Source organism: Panthera leo, chromosome B4 (assembly GCF_018350215.1).
Source record: "Panthera leo isolate Ple1 chromosome B4, P.leo_Ple1_pat1.1, whole genome shotgun sequence".
NCBI lineage: Eukaryota > Metazoa > Chordata > Mammalia > Carnivora > Felidae > Panthera > Panthera leo.
In genome coordinates, this window is record NC_056685.1 from 12,212,319 (window position 1) to 12,234,180 (window position 21,862).

At 45.5% G+C, this 21,862-nt stretch overlaps 1 protein-coding gene across 9 annotated transcripts in view; it reads right to left on the reverse strand.

Moving 5' to 3' along the window:
* Positions 1 to 21,862, reverse strand: part of BEND7 (BEN domain containing 7) — a 77,814-nt gene that overhangs the window by 38,782 nt on the left and 17,170 nt on the right. For 8 of the 9 annotated variants that reach the window (XM_042944922.1, XM_042944919.1, XM_042944918.1 and 5 more), the window contains 3 exons: positions 12,476 to 12,778; positions 9,291 to 9,413; positions 5,488 to 5,750 (listed from right to left, as the gene is read on the reverse strand). In XM_042944922.1, the coding sequence (XP_042800856.1) occupies positions 5,488 to 5,750; positions 9,291 to 9,413; positions 12,476 to 12,778 (689 nt within the window). The remainder of the gene's footprint in view (positions 1 to 5,487; positions 5,751 to 9,290; positions 9,414 to 12,475; positions 12,779 to 21,862) is intronic. The other variant, XM_042944925.1, reaches the window with a different exon arrangement.

Genomic DNA, 21,862 nt, shown 5'->3' on the forward strand with positions numbered 1-21,862 from the left:
CCTCTGAGAGCCTGTCCTTGACCCTCCAGGCCACGGGCAGCTCCCGCTGTTCCCGGCTCCCCTGTGGTCTTCTGACAGCCACTCCTAGAGCCCGTGTCCCAGTACAGTGTCCTCACTGTGTACACGTCTCCCTCCCTAAGCTCCTTGCAGGGCGATGACTCCTGCATTCATCTCGGTGCACCCCGGAAAATGGGGATGACAAGGAACATTTATTCGCTACTTACCATGTGTCAGGCCCTGGGCTAACATGCATGAAGTGGCTTTTCTCATTTCGTCCTCACCCTATGGAGTGACTATTTTATTATCCCTATTGAGGAGGGGACAGGAGAGTCCCCGTATGACTATTACTACTATTTGCAGATGCAAAAACCAACGCTTGGAGAGGTTACGAGGTTAGGTAACTTGTTTAAGGTTATCCAGCCAACTAGTGATGAAGCAAGGATCTGACCCCAAGCAGTCTGTACCAGAACCTACACTCTGAAGCATATGCTGCTTGAAGTTCAATGAGTCAATGAAGGAATAAACAGATGCTTGCTTGACTGATTGCCCGCTTTACTGTTTCCCAGTGGATTACGTATTTATTGGGCTAAGAAGGTGTTAAGAGAACAGGTTCTGATTTCAGAAGCTACTTCTGTGGAAAGCAGCAGTACATTTAATATTAGTTATTTTAAGAAGAATGACATACTCGGGAACCTGGGTGGCTCAGTCGGTTGAGCGTCCAACTTTAGTTCAGGTCATAATCTCCCAGTTCGTGAGTTTGAGCCCCGCATTGGGCTGGCTGCTGTCAGCACAGCGTCTGCTTCAGATCCTCTATCCCCTCTCTGTCTTCCCTGCCCCTGCTCGTCCTCTCTCAAAAATAAATAAACATTGAAAAAGAAAAAGGAAGAAAAATGACATACTACAAACATCAGTGAACTAATCTTCAGTTGATGGGTCACCATAGATTTATCTTCTGATAACTTCTAAATTTGTGTCATCTAGGATTACTGGGAAATATTCACAGTAATCCTAACAAAGAGAAAAAGGTTTTCTATTCTTAAAAATTGTCATAAATCTATCTTTAAAAACTGATCAGAGTGTTTCACTAAAGCCAAGAAACAAGCCAAACAAAAAAGCAATGACAATGAAACAAGCGTGGGCCGGGTGTATCTACCCAGAAAAAACCAAATCACTATTTCCAACCAGGTCAGAAAGAACGGTGATGGCAAAAACTCCCCAGCCGCCTCGTCCGAGTGCCGGTAGACTACTCGGGTTGTGAGCATATGGAGAAAGAAGGGAATACTGGATTTAAATGTGAAATATGGTTCTGGGTTTGGGGTTCCCGCTTTTGCTTCCGTGTCACTGAGGCCTAGGTTTTATTTAATTTAATGTGCTAGTTTTAAATGGGTCAAACAATACTGCCCAAAGTGGAAACATTTCTGGCCACTCTTTTTTATACTCACTAGTTACCCATGGGTATTTGTTCATTCATATGTACACTTAAGTTTTATTTAACATTTATGTTTGTCCCTATAAGGTACTTAGCTAGGACTGCTGAAGTCTAAAAAAAGAACCAATATTTATTGAGGGTTTATGTGGACCAGGATCTATTCTAACTGCTTCACACAGATTACTTCAGTTAACTCCTCCAGCAGACCAGTTCTAGGAGGTTCTTTCTTTCTTATCATTATTCTCATTTTATGGAGAGAAAAACTGAGGTGAGGGGTTACACGGCTAAGCTTCTGGCTCAGGCAGCCTGACGTCAGAGTTTGCATTCTTCACCATTAACTTCTCCTCCAGAACCTTCCAAGTAAACAGAGTAAACTGCCATGCTCCAACCTTTCAGTTCTCCTCATACAGCCATCATCCCGTGACTGGTTCCTGAGCGTTGGTCATGTGCAGGAACTGAGCTAGACCGGGCACCCGAGTCTGTCACGCGGTGGGTAAGGGCAACTACACGCGCGGGTGTGAGGACCAGCTCACCTTTCTGGCTGTGACCCTGAGCAGGCTACGCAAGCACTTTAGGCCACAGGGTCCTCGTCGACAGCACGTGGACAGTAACGCTGCCTCAGAGGCACATTATTTAGCACAGGGTGGCACAGAAATACTATTATCATATGGTCCCTGCCCTGGAGAGACCGGGGTAGATGGAGGGGGAATCACGTGAATAGTTACAAACTAGTTTAGAAGGTTCTATGAAAGAGAACTGCCCAAATTATGTTGGGGCCTGGGGGCTGTGGGAGGGGAAACGGGGGTTAAACTGAAGGGAGGCTTCTGACGAAAACGGAGTCCTAGGCCTTAAGTTCTGAAAGTTTATTGTGAATATTGTGCTCAATGCAAATGAAGACGTTTTGTCAGTGGCGGACTAGCTCTCGTGTATTGAGTCCCCGCTACGTGCCAGGCTCTGTGGGAGGGGTTTCTCGAGTGCCCTCCATTGTCTAGTGTGAACGCTTCGCAGGCGATGGTGCAGCTGGTTGTGATGGGAGCTCAGTGTTTTTCCACATCTGAGTAGGGGCGGCCATGATGGCTCGGGTGGCGGGTGGTCTGCCCGCAAGGCCCTGCACGGGCCCTCCGTGAATTTGTGTGGCAGCGACGCTAAAAGTCACGGTGCAAGGCAGATAACTTACTACACCGTGAATTAGAATTAATGTGAATGTTTACACGTTACAAAGCAACGGGAGCCTAGGTTTTACGTGTCCTTTTCTCGGTGCTTCTAGCTCTAATCTTTCTCCTGTGCTCCAAACATCTACTGACCGCTTTGCGGTAGCAAACTTGTACTTCCCATCCAGAACTGAAGGCTGCTTCTGCCCTTGCTCTCCCTGCCTCAGTTAAAGAAGCTGCCGCCACCCAGCAACGCACCTGGTTTTCCAAGAGAGAAATGTGGGGGGTGTCTTCTGAGCCACCACGTCCTCTGTGTGGGGACTTCCTAAGTGCCCCATTTCTCTTTCTTCAGGCTCACGGCTCATGTAGACCCTCCCATGCCTGACTGCTGGTACTTGTCTTCCTTCTGGTCTCTCTGTCTCTACTACCTTCTCTCCATCTATCTATCACCCACAAGGCAGTTCCCCTTTCCACTCTTTAAAGACACAAGTGTGATTAGTCCTCTACCTGAAACTTGCTGTGGCTCCCTAGCACCCACAAGATGAAGGTAGGTCAAGGGCACTGGCATGGCATATTTAGGGCTTTCACTACCTGGCCCCATCCTACCTTTTTATCATCATCGTTGGCAACTGATGCTGGCCAGACAGCTGTTCTAGCAGCACTGGACCACTTGCCCAGTCCTACAGTTTTGGACCTAATCTTCCCACTCCCAATGCTGGGTATTTCCCAGGGCCCATCTTCAAATGCACAAATACAGAGTTTCCATCTGCTCATATATATCCTGTGGTAGTACATTTTCTCAAGTCCATTTTAGACAGTAATTCCTACAAGATTATTATGTATTTTCTGTTTTCTCCTCTGGACTTCTGCCAAAATTTAAAAGGACCCTGGCTAAGAAATAATAAAACACTAGAAGGGCACCTAAATTTGGAGGCCTTTAAATCGATGGTTCCATCACCTGAGGGAGTCGATCCACTCACCCTTACCCCCCCACAACCCCCCTGGCCTGCCCTGCCCTGCCCAGGGACTTCAGAAGCTAGACTCACTAATGCTGGTGAACACAATCTGTGGACAAAACTTCCTTATCCAATGATGGGATTCACTGCACGGTCCTCTAGGTGTGGTTACACTTTCTGTTGAACAGATGAATCAAATGGCCTATCAGCTGGCTAATGCAAAGATCATTATCTCTCTGTATTTTTTGCTTTTAGAAGCATGTTATTCTTCAATCAAAGATAATCAGCACCTAACTGAGTTTTCAGGGACAATTCCAAATGTGCTTTGTTAAACTGAACAGCTCTTGTTAGCAAAAATAATCATGAATGAAAAGCGAATTATTTTTATTGGGCGTGTAAACAAAATTATGCTGATATTGGTAAAGATAAGAACAATTCTATTCTACTTCATTAATGTACATAAGGCCTTAATCAGATCTTCTTAAACTTATCTCTGAAGTGTATTTGGAGCTTAAAAATAAAGGAGAAAGTTTAGTTATTAGCATTAAATTGACCCATTTAGGAGATGATTTATACAACCCAAATGATTGCTCCTGATATATTAATGTCTATCTGAAAAGAATGCTAACAAAATACAAAATATATATATATATATATATATATATATATATATATATATATATGTATATTATGAACACTGCTTAAGGTTCAAGGTACTTTGTGTTTTAGAATAATTTACCTGTTTCCAAATATATGATTTACCTGGGTTCTGACACCAGGGCCTTCGCGGCAATAATCATTTGATATAAATAAATCAGCTGACTGGCCTGGGGTAGAACGTTATCATCATTAATGACTTTTTTAAAGCTAAGTTTCGAGTCTAGGAGAACATTTTAACATGTATTCAAAGATAAAAAGTGAAAACCCCTTTAACACCAAGGATTGGATAAGTTCAAATGCTTTTCTAGTCTAAAAAAGTCTCCTCCATTTATTAAAGACCCAGTGTGGAAACGTGCTAGCAAACTGTCTTTCTGCGATTTGAAAGGGAGGGCTTTTTAAAAAAGAAAATAGCAGCTATTTTTTATTTAAAGTTTAAAAGGTAGGGCCAAACTCCAATCCCATATAGGCCTGTGGGTGTTCTCGGCAGGATTCTCATCCTATGCAATCTGATAATAATAGATCACTCCCTCTTGTTTATTTTAAGAACTCCCCCAACGAGATGGGGTTCGCATCAACATACGTAGATAAAGATACTGTGAGGAGAGTCTGCGGTTGCAAAGATGGCACGTTCTTAAAGAAATTCGTTTATGGTCACGTGGATACGAAATGGCAAGCCACAGCAAGATGGGTATCTTAGATGTCATCCAACATCTGGGACCACAACAACTTTCTGGCTAGGGTATTAAAATAGAAAAACCTTTGCAGAGCATTAACCTATCATTACACGGAGTAAATGGCATGGCGGTTACCACCTAATTAGCAGTGTGGTTTGCCTCTATAAAATAGAATTAGCACTCCTGCTCTTTTTTTATTATTAGTTTGTGTTTCTAGAAAGGTGTGACCTTATCTGTAAGGTTCTGTTCACGTATGCCCATTTACAAAGGATTTAATTATGTTCTTGTAGCTCTCTGCACTGAGGAAATTGAAAACGGCCACTTCAGAATTAAAACTGGTAAAGAAATTAGTGAGCAGGTTATTTACTCCATCACCCTCCTTCTCTCAGCGACAAAGAACGGAAACCCGTTCAAATAAATAAGGTAGAAGATTTTCGGGAGAGGAAATTCTAGGCGAGGAAATGATTAACAGTCGTCCTTTCCTCTTTCCCACGCGTCTTTTTGCAAGTTTCTCTAGTTTTCTGGGCCCAGATGAGTTGAGGGGAAAGTGTATTCATACGGCAAAATCCTGAAAGTTATGTCACATTCGTGTCAGCAGCCAGAAAACATCGACTTACATCTGAGGCCGGCGATTCCAGGACAATGCCGAATCCGAGGACGCGGCTGTCCCCGGGGGACGGGTGCTCGGCCGCCGGGGGACCAGACTGCTCAGAGGCCACGGCTGGCTTCTCGGTTCCCAACACGCCGGCCTTCTGTTTCATGGGCAGTGGCTCGACAGTCTTCGGGGGCACTTTTTTCTTTTTATTTCTCTTGCGCGAGGCAGCGGTTCGCTGGGAGCACATGAGGGAAATGGGGGGTTGTTGTCTGTTTTGGGCTCCAGCTGTGAAGAACAAACAAGAAATGGGCTTCAGACACCTGAGTCTCACTGAGGAAAAGTGATCACCCCTCTGTCTACACGGCCCAGAACACTGAGACTGAAATGGAGTTCAGTCCAGAAGGCAGACCAAAGTCCATCCCCCGTGGGGCCTGTAGGTCACCAAATGATGTCTCTGGAGCACTTTAAAGTTCGACACGCGGAAAAGCAGCTCAGATAAAACTGTGTCCCTGCCGCTGGTGGGCCACAGTGACTGCTGCCCCTGTTTCCGTGGAAGAAAGGGCATTCTGAGCTGTAGCAAAACACCTGAGCGTGATTTGACCGGTCGCAGGACATTTTTATATAGGCGGGAATTCAGAACTTGAGGTAAGCCCAACTCAGGAATATTCCGATCGTCCTCCGAGGGAAAGCTCCTCAGCTGTGAGCAGTCTACAGGCACCGCAACTGACCAGGGCTGAGCGATGATGATCACTTATCAAAGAATCAGTCTGGGATGACCAGGAAGCACGCGGGCAAAAGCCCGCTGGTCATTTATCGGGGCCAGTTGCCCCTTCCTCACGAACCAGTGCCGTCCGCACGCAGCTACCTCCACGGCACCACACCACTGGCTTCTGACCGGGCTCCACGCCATACCTGGGTTTCAGGTAGCTACAAAATAGGAATGATACAATCCTGCGCAAGTCAAGAAGACTAGTAAAATCCAGAAAATCCAGGTGGAGTTCTGGAGATGAAGAGCACTGAGCAAGGACCAAGTACTAGTACTGAACATACACTTAAGGAAACCAAGGATGATAATTCCAGTTTTCACAGATGTACTTTGGCAAGTGGTGTTCGTGAACCACTTAAGAATATTCGGATGGGAAGTGTAATAGAAAAATACGGCATCATTATTTAAATCTTCATGTATCAATATGGCTTACTAAATACGATCATAGGATACGCCTGCCTTTTTACAGAAATAAGCTGAATGAAAACTAAAGATCTTTAAATGCGCATAAATATGGATCATCTCCTATCAGTTTGCAAATAAAGGATATTTATACTTTGAACTTGGTATTTGCATTTCCCAGACTGGCAAGAAATTTATTAGCATCAGAAACTAACTACTTGGGGTGCCTGGCTGGCTGAGTCGGTGGAGGGTGCCACTTCTAAACCCGGGGTTGTAAATTCAAGCCCCACGTTGGGTGTAGAGATTACTTAAAAAAATAAAATAACAAGAAACAAAATACTTGCATAGGAGCACTGAAAAGGCTTTTAACCACCTGTATAGTAATTAGTCTAATTCATTGGCGCTTGACCTTGGCTGCATGTTAGAGTTAGCCGGGAGCTTTTAAAAAAAGTCAGTGCCTCGCAGCCTCACCCCAGACTAAGTGAATTGGAATTTGCAGGGGTGGTTCCCCGGCACTGAGTTGTTGTTGTTTTTTTTTTTTTGTTTTTTTTTTTTTGAGCTTCTCAAGTGATCCACTGTGCAAGCCTGAGTAGAGAACTTTTCTCTGTTCTCCAGATTTTCACCCAAGGCTAGGCCTCCATGCCCAAGGTTAAATGGACAATGGAAGCAAAATAATAATAATAGTAAGAAGAAGACTCACTATTCTACATTAAAAGTGAAAGTGCTTTTGGTTTAACACAGGCACTATCTGAGTTTTTCTTCTCCGTTTGCAAGTCTAGACACAGTCTCTTGTATCCAGATCGTATCGCTTCATCTTATTCCTTGCCCTTTCTCCCTAAAGTAAAGGCAAAACTTTCTAAATATAATTTAAGTCTAAGTTTTATAGGCAATAAATCTTAAGTAAATCTACCCACACTACACAAATTCTTAAGTTTACGGAAATTAAAGAGTAATAGTTTATCCTTTCTGCTATCCTACAGCTCTGGCATTGCTTACCTCCCTCACCTACAGACGCTCAGAAAGGGAAACAAAGTGACAAAGTGGCATTTACCTAATAGATTCCAAAAGGGCTTCCGTCGAGGATTTAGATGGTTGCAATTTGCAGTTTGCCATCTCAGTAGTAAGGAGCTTAAGTAACAAAATAAATCATTACGGTTTCATATGCATATTTTCTTAAGTGCTAACACACTCTTCCTCTGAGAAAAGAACCTGTCCATCATGAAGGAACCTTTCTTTCTGAGCTCCTTACTTGGGAGATGGTACCTTCTGCCGGGTCAAGGAGAAGACGGGTTACCGTGGAAGAACAGGGGGAGTTGCATGCTCACTGGCCTGACCAAAATGCTTATTCTTTCCTTGGGCTAAAACCAAATTCAGCACATGAAATTAGATGTTGCTTTTCAGACGGCCTTTTGCAAACCTTACTTTCATGTGCTCTTGGGTGATGGGTGTGTTTAAGTATTAAGCTTTTTATATCAAAACCACATCATTGAATATTCAAATTTTACTAGAATTCACTAAATGGCACCAGGTACGATTTCTGAGCGATGGCCTTCCCGAATCTCTTTACAGGGGAGGGGTGGGGATGCTGGTCACATACGACTGTGCTATTACCTGCTCAAGGAGTTTTCCCTCACCAGAGGAGGCCTTCGTGAAATGATTTATTATTTTCTGTACCTGTGACAAAAAAGTTCCGTGCCCCCCGCCCCCATGTGTGGAGATTAGAAACGGCAGCCGCTGTCATGATGCCCCAGCCTTCGAGATGAACGGCTCCTGGTCTCTAGAACAACACCAGAGCCTGGATGGTCCCTTACAGAGCTCATTGCATTTACCAACCCCTTCTATTTGGAAAACAATCCTGTGAGTTAGGTATTAATGCTCCAGCTACACATGAGAAATCGGAGCGCAGAGAGGTTACACAGCTTCCCGAGGAGAGCTGGGACTCGGACCCCACCCTGCGGACTCACTGTGACAACAAGAGAGGCGTCACGTAAATAAAGAAGACGAGACGTCAGGGGTCCCTGAGCTTCCACATCCTGAATATTTATCCAGGAGACAAGCCACAGGCGGGAGCTCGGAGGGCTCATGCTCCTAAATGTCTCCGCCAGGAGAGCCCTCGCTCCCGAGAGGGCCCCCACCCCCGCCCCCGGCCCTTAGACAACAGTGCGTGGCTTCCCTACTGTCACACAGCGGCCCCAGAAGGGGCGGGACGGGCGTGGGGGTTGCCGACCAGCACACAGCCCCCACACAGAGCACTTCAGGAGGTGAAGGTGAGTCAGCCTCACTTTCTTTCCTGATGTGAACTTCCTTGTCGACTCACAGTAGGGAAGGGAGCTGGAGAATGATGCCCCTCTTCAAGTACGACTGTTTGAAAATTCAAATAACTGACACTTGTGGAGTCCTAGGAGACGAGGGCATGAACGATGTGGAGCACACGTCCATCGGCACGTGAGTAGCACGGTCAGCAGTAACAAATCTGCTAGATTTGCTAAAGGAAAACTGCGTTGTAGAAAAAGCCGAGAAGACGGACACTTGGAAAATCATGGCGAGACAGCGAGGCGGGAAGTGCTGACCGCCAAAAACGAAACAAACATCCTGGCGGAAGATGTCAGATACGCACGACAAATCCGGGGGTTCCACCCGAGGCCCGGTCTCCGTACCTGCTTGGATTTGCATTAATTTCCGCATGGTCCTGAGTTCTTGGAGGATGGCCTGCAACGTTGACTGGCAGTTACAAGTACAGCAGTTTGATCCACCTGACGAATTCACTGCTGGAAGTTCTCCTGAGCATCAAAGAAAAGAAGGGCATACTCCGAATGTCAACACCAAAATTATAAAGAGGAAAAAATACTGAGAACATACTGAGGGTTGATGCGGGGGGGGGGGGGGGGGGGTGGGAGGGAGGGGAAAGGGGGTGATGGGCATGGAGGAGGGCACCTGCTGGGATGAGCGCTGGGTGTTGTATGGAAACCAATTTGAAAATAAATTATTAAAAAAAAAAAGAAAGAAGAAAAAAAGAAGGCATATTGACAGCATTTTGAAGCATGTAAGGAAAACGTATCCAATAACTGTTACCACCTAAATGCTGGGGTCTGACTTTACCTAAATTATCCAGGCTTCTGCACTGTAAGGTGCCTGGCGGCTCATGGGGCGGGAGGTGGAGTCTGCCTGACTGTGCGCCCACGATGCGCTGTGGGCAGGCCTCCCTAGTGCCAAACCAGTGCATCTCAGGTCACACCCCCATAAAAATTCACTAGAAACACACACTATGTTGCACAGAAACACCAGCTCTGAGAACAAGCCTTCCAGAAAAAACCCTGGTCGCTGCATGTTATAAACGTTCACCTTAAAAATTAAATGTGTCTATGGGGTGCCTGGGGTTGAGCGGCCAACTTTAGCTCATTTCATGATCTCACGGTTCACGGGTTCGAGCCCCGCGTCAGGCTCTGTGCTGACAGCTGGGAGCCTGGAGCCTGCTTCTGATTCTGTGTCTCCCCCTCTCTCTGCCCCTCCCCGCTCGTGCTCTCTCTCTCTCTCAAAAATGAATAAACATTAAAAAAAAATTAAATGTGTCAAACTATTAAAAATAGTTTTGTAGTATTAAGCACGTTTTCCCACGTTAGGAACTGTCACCACATTAAAACTGTGAGAGTACTCTCTGGGGGTGGTATGCGTGGGGCGGGGAAAAGCCAGGGGAGCAGGGTGGCTATGGGAGGACGTATTTGAACTTGGTGGGTTATAGGGTGTTGGGCTGCTGGCTGTTCTCCAGCTCAATCTTCATGCACCTTTTTTTCCATTCCCCCATCCTACATTTCCCTCACTTTACTCTCTTTATCTCTGTTTAAATTTAGTTATCTTTTCCTTAATAAAACGATCCTATTTAGGTAAACACAGATTGTCCCATTGTCCTTGGAACACGATGGAACATTTGGAAAGTTGCTCTTTCCGCAGAGTGCCCTCCAGCATCTGTGTCCAATCCGACCACTGTGACTGCTGTCGGAGGTGCAGGGGGAAAGTTCTAAGGCACTGATCCAATTATACCTGTTATCATACACTACAGGTAATTTTAGTCCCACTGTATGCATTATTTGTGGACGCTGTAAAAAAAATTTCACGGCAAAACCATGACATACATACGGATAACTTAATGCCTGGAGGAATGCAATTATTTACATCCAAAGTTGTAGCAAACTGAGACGTTACAGCTTTAAAACTGCAAATAATTTCAATGGAATTCTAAGTAGTCACAGTTCTATGTGATGGGTTTCTACTGGAAATAATGCCAACGACAAACGCAAAAATCTATTTTCAAACCAACCTGGGGGAACTTAGGTTTGTAACTTTTAACGTTAATAACGTTTTCCAGAGTGAATCCACCATGCCTGCTGTGGACTGGAAAACAGAACACTGTTCACCCACAACTTACTGATGTGGCGTTTATTTAGCCTCATACACACCTAGGGGTGTTCTGTTTCTCTTACTGTTTCTTCCACGGCAGTCAAATTAGGAGGGCCTTAGAGAATATTCCTAGTCACTATTCTCAGTGCTGTCTTTATCATTTTTAGAGGACAAAACCAACCGTTTCCAGCTTGTTATAAATCATTTTCTAATTTTAAGGAGAACTGACTTTTCATTTTCATGGAGGAGTCTTTCAAGAGCCATGTCCCCTAACCTGGAAGCGTGCCAGCAGGTGAACCTGATCCTGGCTTATGCAATATTGAGAGAAAGAGAAGACGCCATACATCTCTTGGGGTCCCTCATCGGCAGTGTCTCGGGATGGCTTTTTATGCCTGAACTGGTTACTGCAAATTGTGTTAAAAAAAATCAAAACAATTCTCTTCTTGAAGGAATAGTGAACGTGGGAGAAAAATCCTTAACTTTTCAAGGAAACTGAAAATGCAGTCTTGCTTTTTCCTTGTTCTCTTTGCGAAGACTACAGATCTGCACATCCGTACGTAATTTATGGAGCAAGTAACCGGATGGAAAGTTAACACGTCCAGAAAAATATCAATTCTTTTCCCTTAAGGGAAAAATTGCCATTTTTTTCCCCTGAACAATTAGGAACTTAAATTAAGGAAATGTAACTCTAAAAGGGTAATTTTCAGCCCTAATTGAAGCAAGTCTTACGACATGGATCATCCGGTTCAGTTACTGGGATGTGAGGTTAAAGCAAAGGTATCACTAGTCACTAGGATGCTGGGACAGGTGTCTCCCACCCCCTTCTTCTGACAATGCAGAAAAGCGAATAAAGCAAGAGGATGTATTAATGACATACCATACGAACAGAAGCTTCTTTTGATGACAAAGTGAGCGCCTTCTGCCCTAATGTTTGTCTTTCATGGCAATAATATCTGTATGTTGGCAAATGATAGCTTTCACCTCTCGAGGAGCTAAAATCTCTACGAAGAAACCGTCACTTCTAATATAAAGCCTCAGTCTCTCTTATTTCTCAATTCCAGTTTTTACTCTCTTAGTGTAACTCAGCTAAGGCAGGTGACTAGGGGAGGCTTTAATGTACTGAACTCAAAAACCATGCTGAATATGTTGGGGCACCTGGGTGGCTCAGTTGGTTAAGCATCTTACTCTTGATTTTGGCTCAGGTCAAGATCCCACGGTTCATGAGATCAAGCCCTGTGTCCAGCTATTTCTGTGCTGACAGCATGGAGCCTGCTTGGGATTCTCTCTATTCCTCTTCTGCTTCTGCACGCATGCGCACACGCTCTCTCTCAAAATAAATACACTTAAAAAAAAAAAACCCACGATGAATATTTAGAAATATAAAACATTTGGACAGCCCTCTCCCCGCCCCTGGCCCCGAGCATTCTCAATGTCTGATAAACCATACCGTTGGAGCTCCCAGTGGTGTGGGGCTGACTCTGGAAGGTTCTAGAGCGGGTGCCATACTGCCCTGAGAACTGCCCGCTGGAGGGTGGTAACTCATTCCACGCACCACGTGAAGAAGGGTGGAGGCTCTGGGGGGCCTCAGCAGTGGAGTTCAAACGCGGAGGCCAGACTGAATCCAAATCCTGGGGTTCTTCTTTTAATTTTTCTCCTTCCTTGCCGACACGCTGATAGATCCTCCCAGTGCTGTCATTCAGTAATCTTCTCATTCCTGTAATTTGTTTTTTAATTTCCATGCTTTCGTTTCCTAATGGAAACAGGGCCAAAGAGATCACTGTGCATGAGCAGAAAAAATAATCCACTACTAAAAAAAACCACGCCCCTTCTTTGGAAATGGGAATGATTACTGAGTCCAGATGCAAGCTTCTAGAAACTTAATCTATAAAAATTAAAGGCAAGAAAATGGCTAGCACCATTGGCAGAGGTCACACTCCAGTAAGACACTGTCAGTGGGGGCATCACCTTCAGACATGACAATGCAGGAGCACAGACACATCCAAGACATGGGAGGAGGGCTTTGTCTTTCTCTGGCTCCGACTCATGGTGGGGAGACGCCCCTGGAACTATGTCTCCCTGGACGGACCTGCCCAGACCACTGCCACCTCCACTTTGTAACTACGTGCACAAGAGAACCCCACCTCACCTGTGTTGTTGTTGTTTTTTTCACTGTGGTTAAAAAACACGTAACATAAAATTTACCATCTTAACTGTTTTTAAGGGCACCATTCAGTTAACGCTATTTGCACTGTTGTGCAACAGACCTCCAGAACCTTTACATTAAGTAAGATTCCTTTTCCATAAGGGGATTTTTTTTTTTTTTTGAACTAAGGTATCTCTGTACTGCACTAGGGGTACTTAATAAATATTATTTAAAGATAACTCTCAAATTATACAGACGTAAAATATTTTCTGTAAATAATGACATTACGGGATGTTATTAGGAGCTCTTTTGAACATCTTATCTTACTAAACTGTGCATCAGCTGGTATCTTCACAAAGACTGAGAAAAGGGGATTTTTTTTTTACCTCTAATCTGGGTGTTAAAATAAAAGTCTTATACCAGGATTTTTTTCCCCCCTCTAATCTGGGTGTTAAAAGCCTCTCACAGTCACTCTATTAAATGCTTGAAATTTAAACTATGATAAAAAGAAAAGGCTTTTTCTACATAGCTCCTGCAAATAAATACAGCACATTTAATATAAATGATGTTTTAATGCACCTAGCATCGTATAAGCCAGGTTTCTCTGTAGAATTAGTAACTACACAATGAATCTAGGTATTTTTGTGTTGCCCGGTTAGGTACTTAGCTAATTAATGTATGGATACATTACTGACTATAAAGAAACTTTTATATACTGTTTTGAAATAATCCCCAATTTTCAAAAAGGTAATAAAAATATTAATTCTGCCTTTGATATCCAACATGGGTGAACACAGAAATGACACAGATTTCCAAATTTACAGTATTGTTATGTGTTGGTATATGCTTGAGGAGAGGAGAGGAGAAATATTTTCATTTGTAATAAGACTCTTTTCACATCAAACACCTGTGAAAATTACAATACCGAAACACTAAGTGATACTCCAGATTTTATGGGAATGGATGACTAAGCACAATTTAAATAATGCAGAGCCAGCAAAACTTGTGACCTCCTCAGGATGTGCGGGGAGCAGGGTGTGTCTGAAGGGCTCCCGGAGGAATTCGGAAGGAAACGTACAGGCAAACTGGTGTCAGTGTCAGCACCCAAACACGTAACTTTCCTGGCCAGTGAACAGCACCATCTGGGCAAGAAGCTTCTTTCCTGTGGGGTTTTTATCCTCCATTTTCTAGAGCAGGGAAGTCGTGCACGCATCACAGGCTGCAGCACACTGATCGTAGCTGGCAATGCTGGTGGCTGCCACTCCCCTCCCTCCTGGCGCCCGGGCAAGAGCCGCGCCGACTCGGCCGCGTTCTGCCTGGGTCTTGAGTCGGTGCCAGCTTACTTCTCCACACAGACCCTGACACTTGAAGCAAAAGGGATGCTGTCTTTTCAAAGCTTCCACTCTGCTCTGGAGACGGAGCTCTATGACGATCAAGTGCTGTCTTTAGGGGGAGAAAGAAAGTCACAGGATTCTGGAAGTTTCTAAAAGCAAATCTGCTTTGTTGCAACCTTAGTTTCTCGGTTCTGAAAATTACCAGAATGAACATTCGATTTTGAGTTTCACATACGTTCTATGTTTGTGTGGAGGACCAGAAGCTTATGCCGCAGGGTGAGTCCAGGGGAAGAGGTGAGACTTTAAAGGGTGCCTCTGGGTGTGGGCTGTCCCAGCAAACGTTTAGAAACATGTCTTCCAAAGTCAAAACAAAACCCGACCAAATGACAAATCAGGAGCTGGCAGGGCCCAAGGAGGAAATCACGGTGCTGCGAAGGAGGCCAAGGCAGACCCGACTGACCTCACTCAGGACACGGTGCACGGTGTCCTTCTAAAGCACAGAAGACAGTCAGGTGCAGAAGTCAGAGCTGTAAAAGTCAACGAGAGGACAGTGGAGAGACTGGGGAAGGTGGAGGAAGGGGTGACCTAAGAGGCTTTCAGAGGAGACGGGCTGGGCATCCCTAGAGGACAACCTGACGTGTGCAAACGGTCTCAGGGTAACCACTGGGAACTGTCCCTCCTTTGGCCAATGAAGCAGGGAGCAGCCCTGACCATCCCCCCTGGGGAAGAGTCCTGAAGCCTCATTGCACCTGCAGGAGACGATGGGCTTCGGCAGAGAGAGGGGAAACGCTGCCTTGCACGTTGGGGGCGGATGGAGCAGAGGGTCAGAAATGAGACCTGAAGGCCAAACGCAGGGATGGCATAAGAAGCTGGGTGAGCGCGCCTACACTGGGATGGAGCGGGTGCCCAACACGGGCAAGCGGGACGAGCCGGTGGAGGCTCAAGCAGTGGATGCTGGTGTGGTCCAGCGGACAGGCCCGGGCTGGACTCCCCTCAGCTGGACTGACCTGCTGCTTAACAGGAGACAAGTCACCCACGGGCCCCCCGACTTTGGCCTCCTGAATCACAAAAGGAAGGTCTGAAGGGGGACGCACAGCAGCGCCGAGGGGCGATGTGGGATGTTCACAGAGTATCTGATGCCTCTGAGGTCACAAATAGCCTTCTCAGAACCGGCGGGCTTCTTCTGTCCTCACATGGGGCCCACTGTTTTTTGTTCTTTTTTTTTAATTGAGGGGGTGCATGCAGTTCTTTGACTTGAAATGGTGGGAAGTGTATAAGATTGAGATTGGAAGTGTTAGTTGACGTCTACTTGTCCTTCCAGTTGGAATCAGTCAGCATCTTTTCCATGTATAATGCCGGGGAAAGGAAGCTCCCAGGAGCCACAGGCTAGTTCCAGAGCACGATTCTATAAGGAACTGTGTGCCATTTCCTGATTTCTTTCCAAATCTATGTCTTTACTTACACTCAACTCCAAGAGGCTGAACGTTTTTAGGAAAGACAAACAAAAAGAAATCTTACTAAAAGGTAAAACAACCTTAACTGAAATCCTTTTGAGTCTGGACAGGTCTACAACTGCAGGCTGAATTCTATCTTTGGCTAAATTTCAAGACTCTACCAGATCATGTGTCTTTACATAACACATACAGATACATGCACAATATGCACAATAATACATACAGAGTAAGTCCTCATACATGAACTCTCTTAACTTGGCCAGAACTCTCTTAACTTGTACATCCTCTTAACTAAGGATATAGAACACAGACCATCACGGTCTGGGATGATAAAAGAAAAAGATGGTAATATATAAACATATAGCGAGAGACTGTACGTGAACATGTCAGGTCTATCTAGAAATGTCTTACTACGAAGATTCACGAAACAATCGTATCTTTGCCCTACAAATGTACTGGTGTCGATGTAGAGTAGGTATTCCATAAAACTGTTTTTTTAAGTTTATTTATTTTGAAAGAGTAAGTGCACTGCAGAGGGGCAGAGAGGGAGAGAGAGAGCAGGAGAGAGAGAATCCCAAGCAAGCTCCATGCTGTCAGTGCAGAACCTGGTGTGGGGCTTGATCTCACAAACCATGAGATCATGACCTGAGCCAAGATCAAGAGTAGGACACTCAACTGACTGAGCCACCCCGGCCGGCGCCCCTCCATAAAACTCTCTTAAGTGAATGCAAGAAATGGCTTATCCAAACCAGAATGAATCCGGTAGAATTAAATGTAATATTAAGGTTATAAGCAAACAGCGTGTTAATAGAGTGGAGTGAAAAAGTAGAATAAAATTGCTCAACAAGCATTTAGCAAACACCTTATGGGCTCAAGAGGTATAAAGATCATCCGGTACAAATTCAAAGGTAAAGGTAGCCCCTGTCCAAATGTGTCAACATTTTTTACCCAAATCCCTTTAGATCGATTGGCTGTACTGAAAAATGATCCTGATTTTTCTTGGACTGTTGGCTGACTCCAAACTGTTAACTGTGCACCCCGGGATGCCAGGGCACAAAGTGCCCTACTATTCGATGACCCTGCTTCCTCCTATAGCTAAAGACCTTCCCTGAGGGTCCTGCTTTCCCTGTAGCCCCCGGGTGAAAGCTGGTCATTCCCCATTCCCTTGGGGCTGGGGATGGTGGCTCCCCAAAATGTCACGCTTCCGGCCCCAGGAGAAAGCTCACTGTTGTTTGGGTTGATGTCACAGAGCTCTGGCATCTTCCCCCTTCTTCCTGAACAGCAGTTCTGTGTGCCAGGAGTTCAAGTTCTCTGTGGGGAAGGACAGGTGATGGAGCTGAAATGGACACTGAGGTCATCCCATTATGGGCCACACATGCCAGGCGAAGGAAGAATAATTTTACACTGGAGATACTGGGCTATTACTCTGGGCAATTTTAGATTCATTATCTCTTTCAACACAGAGCTATCTATTAGAAAAACAATTCTGGCAAAACTGTGGTGAGCTGTGGTGTGGGGAGAGAAAACCAGTAACAGTGTCGTTGCTAAAGGCTGGGGGAAGGACTGAGGGGGTGCGGCTGGAGAGAGACACTTACGGAACTTCACCAGACAGACCTGGTGAGGGACTGGATGTGGGGCCAGGGGCGAGGGTGGTGAACAAGAAGGGTGCGTGAAAGATAAAGCCACGGTTTCTGGCTTGGGTGACTGATGGATACTAACGCCGGGCAGAGTTAGAGAAAAAGGTTGCTGCGGAGTCAGGTTATAATGAGCCTAGTTCTGACAAAGAAGATCCAGATAATAAGCAGGCAAGCGGGGCTGCAGCCCCGTGGTACATGAAGCTGACCCCAGAACCGTTCTACTACTGGCAGTAGTTGGCCCTCTGGACTGGGTAAGCCCCTGGGGATCACTAACAAGTCAGGGGCTAGAAGGACACCCTATACACAGATGCCAGATTTCCTATCAACCTAGTGTGCGAAGGGTGCAACCCACCCCCCCCCCCACCGTCCCCTTTCAACATTAAAAGAACCCTGAGCTCATTTGTTTCTGAGCCAGCAAAGTGGGTCACCCCATCCCTCCTGGGCTCCCTACCATGGGGCAAGTGGCAGTCGCCTTGGTCAGAACTGAGTCACCTCCAACCCACCCCGCCACCCCCCCCAACATCCAGTCCACCGCCAAGGTGCCACACCCGGTCACGTGCCGCAACAGGACAGAATCTTCACGAACCGAACCGAGGGGCACTTTTCCCACCGTATTCAGTACCGGTCGCCTTTCATTACAGTATCGTGTCCAGTTCTGTACTGTTTTAAAGAGGCCGTCGAGAATCTTTAGGAGATCGTGAAAAGCCAACAGGAAAGATTCAAGGGACGAGGACAGGCTACACAAGTTGGGTGTTTCACCGAGAAATAAGTTTATGGTTACTGGGTGACTGGTCTTCACCTCTACTATGGGTCGGTGTGGGGGAGGGACACAGTTCTTCATCCCAGGAGACTGGGCAACACATGGTCTTAAAGGACCCCCGCAGTCAGTCCGTAAACACCAACAACACAGCAGAGCAGCGTCCGAGAACACGTGCCCCAGCAGTGACAAGAATACTTTTCTCTCTGGGATGACGAAAAAGTTCTGGAAACAGTGGTGGTGGTTGCACGGCATTGAATATACTTACAAAGAAGAATGCTTTCAAGCAATGCTTTGCGTTTTTCAGGTAACGACATGTTAAAGTAGGAAAAAGTTGAGGGCATCGGTTGAGAAATACTAAGGGGGTCAGGCTTTGTACTAGACAGTCTAAACATCTCCTCTCAAATCCTAGTAGAAGCAGCACGCAGCCATGTGGTAGAAAAGACGCGCCCACCGCCGGCAAGATGACGGCGGTGACAGAAAGAAAAGAGCAGGAAGTGGGGACAGGGTCCTTCCCGCCAGCACTACAGCTCTCGACGAACGGGGCTCAGAGTGAAGGAATGTGAAGCAGACTCTGTGCTCTGAGGCCTGAGGTTGGCACCCTCCTCCCAAGGCCATACTGACGTGCAGATGCTATCAAGGTCCCACCTGGCCACCCTCAGGGACAAGAGCCATGTTTACAAGGGACACGCAAGGCTGAGATTCTAACTCAGCAAAAATGGTCTGAAAATGCATTAGTTTATAGAACAGAGCACTGGTTTCCAAGGGCGTCCTTTTCTCTAATGCAACCTTCAGCGAAACCCCAATAAATAAAGCAGGGCAAAGCGTGTGGAGGAGAGTGTGCCAGAACCCACATTCCTGAGCCAGTCCCTGGAGTGTATTCAGGAACTCCAAGGGCAGCACACAACATATTCTAAATGCCACCGAGATGGAAAGAGGCAAAGAGTGGCTACGGAATCATGTAACTGGTTGAATCAAATACTATGATAAGAAGTATCTCAACTGTGCACATGTTGGCACAGGTTCGAGGACCCTGTTAAACTGGAAGTTACAGGTGGAAAATAATTTAGCAGCTCAGTGTATACACAGCATTCTCATTTAAAGGGCAACTGAGTTCCTTTCAAGTCTGTTTAGATAACATCAGGTTCATTCATCCATTCAATAAATATTTATTGTACTACTGAATATGAGACACTGTGTGCGTAAAAAGAGGAAGAGAAGTATAAGCTACAGTCTCTCCCCTTGAGGAGTGCACAGTCCAGCAGTGGAGACATAGGACTGTACGGGCAGTTCTAAGGGTATGATGTCCCTCTGCTGATGAATGGCAGGCTTACCCAGTGCAAACACCTGCTGCCAGGGTGGGAGGCTGGAGCTCTTTCTGTCCAAGGCTGAGCATGTGAGGCCAGGACAAGCACCAAGAGAGAATGCCATGGATCTGAGCCGGAAAATAGGCCTTCAAAGCAAAAAGAGCTCGAGACGCCTATTAAAGGCCAAACGAGCAAAGACACACCAGGAAATGAATCAAGGACTCGAGATTCAAAATGGGCCATAAAAAAGAATGAGATCGTGCTGTTGGCATCAACACGGATGGACCCAGAGGGTATCATGTTAAGTGAAAGAAGTCAGAGAAAGATAGATAGCACATGATTTCACTTCTATGTGGGACACATATAATACAAACAAAACTGAAACACACTCTTAAACACACAGAACTGGTGGTTGTCAGAGAGGAGGGGAGTTGGGAGACACAGGTAAAGGGGATTAAGAGGTACAAACATCCAGGGGCACCTGGGTGGCTCAGTCAGTTAAGCGTCTGGACTTTGGCTCAGGTCATGATCCCTCCGCTGGCGAGTTCGAGCCCTGCATCGCAGAGCCCGCTTTGGAGCCTCCTCTCTCTGCCCCTCCCCCACTCTCTCTGTCTTTGTCTCTCTCTCAAAAATAAATCAACATAACAAAAGAGGTACAAACGTCCGGTCATGAAAGTACAGCCTAGGGAATAGAGTCAATAATACTGTCGGGTGACAGATGGGGACTACGCTTACCAGGGTGAACCCTGAGTCACGTACCCAGTTGTCAGCTCGCTATGGTGGTACACCTGAAACTAACATAATGTTGTATGTCAACCATACTTCAAAAAAACAGAATCCATTGGAAAGCTGTAAAAAATGGGCTGTCAAGCTGCTTCTCAAAGGTGTCCTCAGAGAACACCTACAAGGAGAATAAACACCTACAAGCAGTTTGAGGGCAAAGTCCCCAAGGGAACAATCTTCTTTGATGTCTTCATGTTTTACCTTAAAAAATAAATGCCAGTGTTATACTTTGCTCTCCACCCACCAAGATGTGCAGATTCCCGCAGCCCGTGGAACACCACCGGGTCCCAGTTACGGTCTGAAGTTGAAAATGCACTGGCCAGCGGGAGGAGCAGCTGGCCCATTACAGAAGGCAAAGGGCTTAGCTTTTTCAGTCAGGCTTTTGAATGGTCCCAGCTACACTTTCTAGGAGTACATCTATAGTGTCTGTGACTGAACTGACAAAACAGACAAAATCAAGAGGATGTGTGATAAATGCCTTGGATGTTGTGTAAATGACAAGTGTTCAGGAATTGGGAGGAAGAGATTTTTTTAATGTTTATTTCTTTCAGAGAGAGAGAGAGAGAGAGAATATTAATCTCAAGCAGGTTCCACAACATCATCCCAGAGCCCTATGTGGGGCTTGAACTCACAGACTGCAAAATCATGACCTGAGCCAAAATCAAGAGTCAGACACTTAGCTGACTGAGCCACCCAGGTGCCCTGAAAGGAAGAGATCATTTTAAACTGAGAGGATTATGGCCAGTTTCACGAAGACGGTGAGATGTGAGGTGGTCAGTTAAAGATGACCAGCACTTCCACGGGCACTTTTGGGAAGAGAAAAGAGTTGGAAAAGCATTGAACCAAGTCTAAAGGCAGAGAAAAACACAATGGGCAATGGTAAATAAGCTAACTTGGAGCTAAGGCACTGAGTGGGTCGAGTGAACAACAGAAGGGCCTTGGATGCTTTTACTTTATCCTGCAAATGACAGGAAGTCAACAAAGGTTTTCCATGAAACAGTGATATGTAACAAAGCTGAAGTTCCTCGACCAATTCAAAGAGTGGGCCTGCTTCTTTCTCCCCGAATGTTCCTATATCACGGAAAATAAAATTTTATAATAAATATAACGTGGCTGCCCAACTGAATATTCCTTGGATAAGTAATTCTAGCCATCATGAAGTGAGTAGGTCAGAAGCCACCACTCTAAGCAATGTTCAAGAGTAACTGAGCCAAAGAGTTAAAATCCCAAATACAAGGGAGAGTCTTGTGAATCAACGAGGAAGACAAATACTAAGAATAAAAAACAAGGCAAAGGACACAAACATGTAATTCACAAGAGAAATAGATTAAATTCCTTTATCTCCATAATTATTAGTATAATGGAAATTAAATACTGCGAAATTATTTGTCTATTAATTTGGCAAAGGCTATAGATTCA